A 9761-nucleotide genomic window follows, 5' to 3' on the forward strand; every position below is an offset into this window, starting at 1 on the left:
TGAAATAACTGAACCCAGAAGCTGTAGCTTTTTAAAACATAAATTCACTTGAAATGATACACGAAACTCACAACACACAAAATAAAAAAGTGATCTATACGATTGGTGTACCTTTCCTCCCAAAAGAGAGTACGAAGTACTTAAACTCATTCAACTGATTACATTTAAATAAATCACAACACAAAACATTTATTTATTCATCAGAAAAAACACTTGAATACAACACAACATATTACTCACTCCATACAGTAGTAGAGGAGAATAGCCAACAGGAAATACAAGTGCATATTATGATGGTTGATGCCTAATTGCCTATAGCAACATCACAGTACATATTAGACTACCAAGCTAACTAGCCAACAGCATAATCATTGTCCGTTATGACCGGTAATGACGTACATAGGATTACTTACCAAGTTAACGTACGTACTATTACCTTAATGACAAGTACCACTGAAGAAACCATCGCAGGAGTAACCATCACAACAATGATCGAGTGCACCGCATGGATCCCCAGCTGAGGGGCACCATCCGCAAAAAGAGTTTGTACCCAAAAATTTGCAAGTTAACCCCGGGCAACATTCTGTCCAGCAATGCTCGCCTTCTCCCAGGCAAGTCAGACTACCCCCAGCCCGGGCTGCATTTGGGATGAATGCTTCAAACAAAATATTTGAAATAGGAAGTATCTGGTGCTGCTGTTGCGCGGGAAATTCATCAATGTGGGCGTCTGCACCATTGCTTATGGTCGCATTGATGGCAATAGTGAACAGAAGAAGCTCACCATAAAACTTAATAGCCTTCATTTCACAAGCCATATATAATAACAATAGTCTTTATGTTTGGGAATTAAGTTGTAGCTAGATGAACTATGTTAGTGCCGTTTCCTAGCCTTTTATAAACCCCTACTACAATTACCTACAGCTAATAATAAGACCAGGTAATATAAAATCAGAATAGAAGCAAAATCAACCACATAATAGCAAGGATAGGAATATAGGATAAGCTTCTTTGGTTTTTGTACAGAAGATAAGTTTCATTTTTCTTACAGAAGGATAAACGGATGGTGGAGCATGGAGCTACGGGGTTTGAATATGACGTCTCAGACCAGCAATTAATGAAGGAAATTTTTGTAATATGTCACGTGCGTAATTCACATCTAATGCTAACAACAATCAATATCTACCATACGGCCTATCTTATGTTTGGTTGTACCTAAAGTATGGTGCATTGAAAGGTGTTTTTCCTCTCATTTGATCTTATGAGGGAAGATGAAGGGAAAATCTCCCATGTGTGCACCATACTTAGGTGCGCCAGGGTGTAATTGGCCTGGTAAGTCCTTTGCTGACGTCTAATTTTAATAAAGAACTATACTAATAATATCGTCACAGCAAATTATTTTTTGTAGCAGTTACGAGTATCAAAGAAAATGTTGGTTTCTTTGAGTATTTTCTTGTGGAAGATATATCCACACTTGTTATTTGGGTTTCGTTGTTATTTTAAGCATTTGGAGCGTAATAACTTAACACTAGTATACTCAGTTTATAGAATATAGAGCCTGAGAAAATTGCCATCATGGACATTGGAGGCTGATATAGGTGTTAGACTTGGAATCCTAGAGAAGTTAAATGAAAGAGATTCTTTGTTTGTTATTTTTCCGCTGAGTATGAGAAAACGTTTTATTTGCTATATTAGTATAATTTGCTATATTATTTTTCCTCATTCACGATACAGAAGAAAATATTAGTATAACACCTGCACAAGGATGACATGCACAAAGGGAGAAATGGTCGAAAATTTGCTATTAGCCATCTTCGCTAAAGAAAGTTTTACAATGTTTTTATTGGTAGTTTTAACAACCCAGATTTTCTGTATATTGATATTCAAGATTGCGCCTTAGTATTCGATTGCCCATCGTGTGCTTGACTACTATGTGAACCTAGTCCTACTTGAGCACAATTGGTTCTCTTTTAGGGACAATCAATCACCCCGTAGAGTTCCCATACAAAGAGGAAGACCGGGTATAAAAGGGATTTTCCTGCCTTGCCACTTCAGCCAAGTGGTACAGGTGATACGCGGACGGATTTAACAGTTTTGTGCAAATGGCATATTCACAAAGTTAAAATTGAACTGAAATTGGACAGAGGCCGCGCGAACGCAGGCCCCCACTATCACAAATTATGACGTACACTCTTCCTCTTGGGAAGATGTTAGACAGGCACCCCTCCTAATGTGCAATGGAGGTCACCTATCTAGGCCATGAGTCTTCTTGATCACCCATTGACCCCGTCCAGGTAAGTAATTTGCTTAGTCATACACATATCCACTTTATACCCATCTTTCTTAGACGTCTCATTTTGTTTAGTTGATGTGGGACACGGGTCAACCTCCAGGTACATGACTGCTGTAAATTTTTGTATGTATTTACTCTTTGAACTTGGTACTACAGATGGAGTAACTGGACAAGAGAGACATAATTGGTCAAGCTACAAAAAAATAAAAAGAGGTGTGTACAGAACATATTCTGTATAAAAAGCACTACTTTTGAGTTTAGAAATTCTATGCCTTCTGAAACTAGGGAAGATTAGGTTTACATCACTGAGACGCATCAGCTTGTATCTAAACTTCAACTGATATGCGGAGTTAGTGAAGTACTCTAGTATGTGTCCAGATGATGAATGGGGTTAGACTGCAGACATATGATTCCTGTGTAATCCTGGCTTGTTGATGGGGATTTTTAATAAGCAAGCCTGAGTCTGACCTTATTAATGTTCTACCAAGTAGGTTCAGTACTGCATTTGTCCATAACTGAATGACTTTCTTGATAACTACTGATTATACTCACTGATAGTGTTGCAATTCTAGTGTTGTAATGCATCGACTCATCTATATTCTTGTATATCTTATACTGGCACACAAGAAGTTAATGGACGACAGTAGGAAGCCCGTCAACTAGCTGGGTTTTGCTTCTTGAACATGAACGTGCTTGAAGTTGGTAGTATGTGTAACCCAAACTAAGACTCAATCCACAACAAGGTTCGAAGTTATTCTACAACTACCAGCAATGCCTTTGCAGTTGGCATGGAAGGGAAGCGCTACAGAGGTTAAGCACAAGGTGAAGAAGGTATAGGAGCTGTTTGCCAACCAAGGTCAATTTATCCTATCATGGAATATAAGTTGGCAATCTTGTTTGTTATGTTACTTTTATGGTGAACAATCAGGACTCAGAGAGGACAGGAAAAATGTTGAGCACTATGACTCTATGAGCACCCATTTCGTTAGAGTAACCTGAAGAATGCACTCTTGTGGAGTTACTCCACAAATATATACCAATAAATGAGTCCCCAGTTCCTTTCCATCCACAGAGTATAAAGCTGTTTAATTTCTACGGATTTGGCAAAGAATTAGTAGTAACAAACGCATATTAATCACAGTGATAAGTAAAAAGTTCAACTTAGCTTAATGGAAGCTCCTATAAAGGAACTCCCTCCAAAAATAAACGTATGCCACTAAATGCAGCGAGCACACGGTATTCTTTAGTAAAAGGCGAAAGAATAGTTCGCTTTGTGCTCACTGCGTGGCTGCGTGAGTTTGACAAGAAATGGCTTTAATTATTTATATTACAGTGGTAGTATGGATATTGGTTCTATTCCAATGTGGGACTATTCTACCTTGTATAGTTAAGACTTTCAAAAGTGCCCATTTCAGCAACAAACCAAAACAATACAATTCCTCACAAACTAAAGGATGTTGAGTAAAAAGAAAGCCTCCCATTTCTTTGGAATTTGTTTCTAGAATCGTAGACCTTCAAGTGAAAGGTTCTTTTACATATCTGACGCGCTTGAGATTGTGGGATAAGCTGCAATTTTGAAGCTTTTCTGAATGTTGAGTGAAAAAGAAACATAAACTTTGGATAAAGTGGATCTACTATACTACGCAGCAAAGTGTGTGGGAGATGAAGACTTCACCTAGTATGTTCTGGATTGAATGAATATTATGGAGATTCGAGAGCATCAGATGTCGACAATGAGTTGGCAACGCGTAGTGATAACCGAAAACTCTCTATTAAAAGGCATACTTCTATATACTTTTAAGGGGGGTGGCCCGGGTATGCGTATGCTCCATTACAGATAGTCCAATAGCAGTTATTTTTGGGATTTGCTTATTGAGAAGATTAGATACTAAGGGTACAATGTCACCCTTTTCGTGTTCAAGGTGAGAAACTCATTATTCCGGGATGTCTTGGAACTTTGAGTTTCAAGGAAAATATGTAGAAGGAAGTGTATCACAGATTCACAGCTGCAATTTTGAAGGTGTAAAAAGTTGTGCACAATATGGCAGGTTAGATAGTGTTTTCATAGTTATGCATATGATGTTCCTCTCCCATTAGAAACCTTTCCCAGAAGTTAGGTGGGCAATTGGGAAGGTCTGGTGCAATTGACTAACTTGGTCTTGGGCTGTAATTGAAGCGTTCAAGCTCCTGTGTATTCTTGGTCTTTAAAATTTGATCACACTTGCTTCCTGTAAATGGGTTGCTCATACCCTTTTAAGACAAAGAACAAACCAAAATTTGGTTGCAAAAAAGGCGTGGACGGCAGGATTCGAACCTGCGCGGGCAGAGCCCACATGATTTCTAGTCATGCCCGATAACCACTCCGGCACGTCCACTTTGATGCTTCTTTGTTGGAAACTATAGTAAATATACGAATAAATAAGACGCTATACCAATCCATCATAAGGCCTTTTTTTTTAGGTAAACAATCCATCATTACTCAATAGCCTCGAAGTGCATTGTTTGAAAATTAATTTAATGACATGCTAGTCTTACTCTTAAAACAAAAATCGATCAGTGACTTTAAAGGTTTTTAAAATTTTAAATTCATTAGAGGAATAAGTAATTCGTACCCTTTATTCCCATCTTTTTTTATTCTTTGCTTTGAAATATTTGTCAACCATACAACTATAGCATAAACTAATAATGAGAATACTAGAAATTTTCACGAGGGTCGTTCACTGTCCATGCTTACTATTTTTCAATGTCGTTTGTGTACAGATTTTTTTATTTTAAAGCATGTGAGTGAGGACGTCACAAGCTAAACTATATATGTATGGCCAACATTTTCACTATGACATTGACCGCAATAACTCCTTATAAATTATACACATCGAGTGCCTCTTAAGCACATATAGCTTCTCTAAATCGAATTTCATATAATTTGTACCTCTTATAGAAAATTGAGCGTATAATCATTGATTAGGAATTGAGGTTTCTCTTTGAGGAAGGGTTGCGCTTATTCGAGTAAGGCATTGTTCTCTTCAACTTGTAGGACTTTTTTTTCCAGCTCCTATAAGTCCAAATAAGTTCACATAAGTTGAATAAGGTCCTATAAGTTCCAATAAGACCTTAAATAAAATGTGTACTATTATGATTATTTGCGTTGGTGTTATATTAAATAAATCATGATTATATTATTATATTAAATAAATCATTATTATATTATTATATTCAAATAATTTATGGTTACTAATTGATGATAGTAATTATCAATGATACGTAAATATGAATTAATATGTTATTATTAATTACTATCAATTTAATTATAAGGGAAAAACTTAATAAACACTTTTAAAATTACGTGTACATCACAAATAAATTGACGATGTTTTTGGTGAGACGCAAATAATCATAATATTATTTCTATACATCAATACATCAAGTGAAATCATCGTATGGACTATCAAAAAGTTGTTTTTCATCCGTGATAGAGTTTCACCATGGAGCATAAATATGTTTATTAAAGAGTTAGTTACAAATATAGTTTTACAAATTGGTCAAATTCGTACTTGAATTTTACAAAATTTGGATAATTATTACAGAGGTCATGTAATCTTAGAACCATAAATGGAGAAAAGTTTATCACAAATACTTTATATAGGTAAGGTACATGTGAATTTTCCGAGACTAGGTTATCACACATCAAAAGTTTTTGAGGGTACCGTAACTGGGCCTCCTCAAATTTCTTCTTGCTAAGGTTTGTAACATTGTAGGTAAAAGTACAAGATTTTCGTTGTTTTCCATTGTAAAAGAGCATGTGAAATTAGAAAAAAAAAATATGTCACCAAACAATAATTATTAATATGGAGTATATTACATTCATCGTGTGAGTTCAATTGTTTAACTATCCACTTCTCTAACAATAATCTCAAAATTTTGTAAGAGAAATAAGCTAAAGATCAACTTGTAACAACATACAATGATGGAACGACATGTAAATTGTGATAACAAGAACCACAGTTACATTTGTATCAATTTACTGTAATGTTCAGTTTCATGCCATGGTTACAATAATCAAACACACCACAAATGAAGTAATGAGATCCGTTACGTCGAAGGGGGATGGCAGTTTTCCCCGAATGATCTTCGAATATGACGGCGCCATTGTGGTTACAAGATTGGAAAACCTTGGCTGACACCTCCTGCACTTCTAAACCTTCTCCATAATTGAATTCTGCACCATGAAAATCCCCCCAACATCCAATAAACAACCATTATATTAGTTTTGCTTCCTTTATAAATACAAAATTTAAATACTTATATATTTTATGAGACCGTTGGTTGGAGGATGAAGAAAGTCATAGTTGAAATTTGAAATTTCATTTGAAAGATGAAATCGCCATATTCGTTATAGATTTATTACTCCGTACAATAATATCAAATATTTTTTTATACTACTAGGGTAATATTTGTGGGTAGTTGATATACTACTAGGGTCCTATCAACTAGTTACGATTAACTCTTAGTTGATACAATAATTTTTTGAAATTTTTAAATAACTCTTAGTAGGTACGATTAACTCTTAGTTTATTGTTATTTATAAAAAGTTAAGTTTATTATTCAATCTACAATATTTAGATTTTAGAATTATGTTGTTGGTTTTCTTTTGGTTTGATAGAACTATTCTCCCATCTTTTGAATATATATGATTGTTGGCTATGTTAAAATTTTAGAAAAAGGAAATAAAGAAAGTGTATTACCAAGAACGTCACCCAGATGGAACGTCTTTCTAGCAGACCAGGCCTTAAAGTCAACGTTCGGATTCCAACCTTGATTATCACCTACCCTGTAAACCTTATGCCCGGAAATTGATTGAATCAATACCAAAATGAGCAAGATTCCACACACTATTTGCACATTTACCTTGCTCATTTTGGTGTTTTTCACAGGCGAAGGGAAAAGGTTTTTTTGTTTTGTTTTGTTATGTGAGTATGTGACTCTTAAAATGAATATTTTGAATTAACTTTATGTATACATTTTATATAAATAGAGGTGTTCAACTTTGTCCTAAATCCAGTTGTTCTTTGCTAAGTTTAATTATGTGGCTATATATAACATGTATCACATTAATCATTTTGGGTGTTGTTCGTTCAACATCATTGACTTTGTTGGTAATCAGTGAATATAATCTAAATATGTACGTTGTATGTGGAATCTATATATAAATAGGATTAATGATATATAAATCCTTTAGCCCTGCTATCTAGTTGATATAGTAAACTATCGTCGTTTTATACGTTGTTGAGAGGGAATTTGAATGTGAAATAAAATCACAAGTTGCATTTACAATACCGGCTAAAGTGTCTATCATGTCATACATTGCTACTAGTGACAAAGTTGGCCTGACTCAAATGATTGAAGCACAACCAATTATATTTGAATTTGAAATAATTGATTTGATCAAATTAGAAAATAAACATGGTTGAGTTTACATATTTTTTTCTTAACAACTTGATTACCAATAAACTTGATGAACGATCTTAATTCGAATGGCTCGATTTCCAACTCTAGATAGTCTTGATATAGGAAATTTGTAAAATTAGTGCAAATGCTTTGAAAAATCGTAGTTAAGTAATATTATATTAATGCCTACCACGACACCATCCCACGACATACATACAAAGATCAACAATTGATATCACACCTTACATATGTGTATGATATGACGCATTTGCATTATAGTATTATACTCGAAAGTGTGTTGTACATGTTGAAAAATATTCTCACTTATTTGTGTGTTTACCATATAACACGCAAATTAACTAAGTGTGTCTTGGCCTAGTGTAAAGGATTCCACCTTCCAACCAAAAGGTTGGGGGATCAATCCCTACTAGGGGCACTTTGAGGGAGGGTTTCCCCTTATTATTCCCCCCACTCTCAAAGTGTCTAACCTGCTAACCCGGACGGGTTGACCCGTGCGGGGTTCCGACCCGGTAAGACTCTTCTTCTTACCTTGCAAAAAAAAATAAAAAAAATATATAACACGCAAATGTGTAAATACGGTAACAAACAATAATATGTTGACTTATTTTCATCACTAGTATTCTATGCACGCGATGCGTGCTAATATTTTCAGAAATCTTATTTGATAGATATGCAAGTAATGTTCCAACATTTTATACATTATTTAAACAAGTTTTGTAAGGGTATTATTGGTATCTTACGTGAACACGTAGGTGCTAAGTTACTAAATTAAAGTTTGGTCAGAATGAACTAAAAAAAATAATATTTCAATAACCTTTTTCTCTAATTTGTTAGGCCATGTTCGGCAAAAGTAGCGGTAGCGGGTAGCGGTTGAGCAGCGGGTAACGGTTGGAGTAGCGGGTAGCGGTCAATAGTAGCGGGTAACGGTTAGCTGTGAAAGTAGCGGCTACCTAACATGAGTGTTCGGTAAAAGTAGCGGTTGATATTATAAAATAAAATAAAAGCTGGAATATTATTTAAAACTTTAATATAAATTTGTCAAACGATACCTGCTAACTTAAACGCTGGTAATTTTAACGTTTAACTCTTTCGATACCTCACCAAACACTTACAAATTTTACAAGTAGCGTCTTGACTCGTTCAAAACGCTACATGCTACCTCAAGCGCTACCGCCGAATACGCCCTTAATATAAACATAGTCCTATATACACGTTACATGTGCTTAAAAGTATGTACGTACATTTGCTAAAACAAGTAAAGAAAATTTATTTAAAACTAAAGAAAAAAATTAACATATTTATATGTAACAAAATATATTTAGGAACTAATGTAATAATACCCGTCAAAAAAAAAAAAAACACTAATGTAATAATAAATTAATTAAAATGGATGTAAAAGTTGTGTTTTTTTTTACTTGTTTATGTCTTTTTGCGTTTTTTGCCGCAAGGTGCTTGTATAACCATATAAATTTAGGATGTGATTAAGAGTAATACCAAGTTTAATTTTGTATTCATTTAACCTAATATTCTATTCATTTACTTCACTATTTACCTTTTTTTAGATCTCCTACCAATTTAATTACGAAAGTGTCATGTAATTTGCACTATTCACAGATATACGTTTCCCTTGGTTGGTAAGAGATGTTAAAAATTTCCTTTAATAATTGAGTTTGACATAAGTGATTAAAGATCTACCGCTCTTTAACCAAATTCTAGGATTCGAGCATTGAGTATGAAAAAAAATCTTAATGTGGAGGAACGATGTCCATCAAAGTTAGCCCAGTGCCCGAAGGCTTTGGGAACTCCTCCCAGAAATCCCCCTATCTAGGGATGGCAATGGGTAGGGTCTGGATAGGGTCTAGTAATACCCGGACCCGGACCCTAACTTTTTGACATATACCCATACCCTACCCTTACTCTATAGGGTCTAAAATTATAAGACCCTTACCCGGACCCTTGGGTCCGACAGGGTATGGGTAGGGTCTAGGGTCTTATGCGGGTCCGC

The 9761-nt window shown here is 35.1% G+C and overlaps 1 protein-coding gene and 3 non-coding genes across 4 annotated transcripts; all 4 read right to left on the minus strand.

Annotated features, from left to right (window-relative positions):
* Nucleotides 1–2137: 2137 nt before the first annotated feature.
* Nucleotides 2138–2299, minus strand: LOC130466497 (U1 spliceosomal RNA). The gene has a single exon (XR_008926721.1). It is a non-coding gene; the product is annotated as a U1 spliceosomal RNA (small nuclear RNA).
* A 1165-nt stretch (nt 2300–3464) lies between these two features.
* LOC130466383 (U5 spliceosomal RNA) lies at nt 3465–3580 on the minus strand. The gene has a single exon (XR_008926616.1). It is a non-coding gene; the product is annotated as a U5 spliceosomal RNA (small nuclear RNA).
* A 1003-nt stretch (nt 3581–4583) lies between these two features.
* TRNAS-AGA (transfer RNA serine (anticodon AGA)) lies at nt 4584–4665 on the minus strand. The gene has a single exon. It is a non-coding gene; the product is annotated as a tRNA-Ser (tRNA).
* A 1446-nt stretch (nt 4666–6111) lies between these two features.
* Nucleotides 6112–7270, minus strand: LOC130466202 (blue copper protein-like). Its single transcript, XM_056834897.1, has 2 exons — nt 7033–7270; nt 6112–6506 (listed from the first exon to the last, which is right to left on the minus strand). The coding sequence occupies exons 1-2, from the start codon at nt 7202–7204 to the stop codon at nt 6304–6306; spliced, it is 375 nt and encodes a 124-aa protein (XP_056690875.1). The 5' UTR covers nt 7205–7270; the 3' UTR covers nt 6112–6303.
* Nucleotides 7271–9761: the final 2491 nt, after the last annotated feature.

The sequence above is a fragment of the Spinacia oleracea genome, chromosome 1 (genome assembly GCF_020520425.1).
Source record: "Spinacia oleracea cultivar Varoflay chromosome 1, BTI_SOV_V1, whole genome shotgun sequence".
Taxonomy (NCBI): Eukaryota; Viridiplantae; Streptophyta; class Magnoliopsida; order Caryophyllales; family Amaranthaceae; genus Spinacia; species Spinacia oleracea.

What these genes read in the sequence shown, in the direction of transcription:
- LOC130466202 (XM_056834897.1), bottom strand. Translation starts at nt 7,204, where the DNA reads ATGAGCAAGGTAAATGTGCAAATAGTGTGTGGAATCTTGCTCATTTTG. An exon ending in CCATCTGGGTGACGTTCTTG is followed by an intron (nt 6,507 to 7,032) that starts GTAATACACTTT and finishes TTCATGGTGCAG; the next exon opens with AATTCAATTATGGAGAAGGT.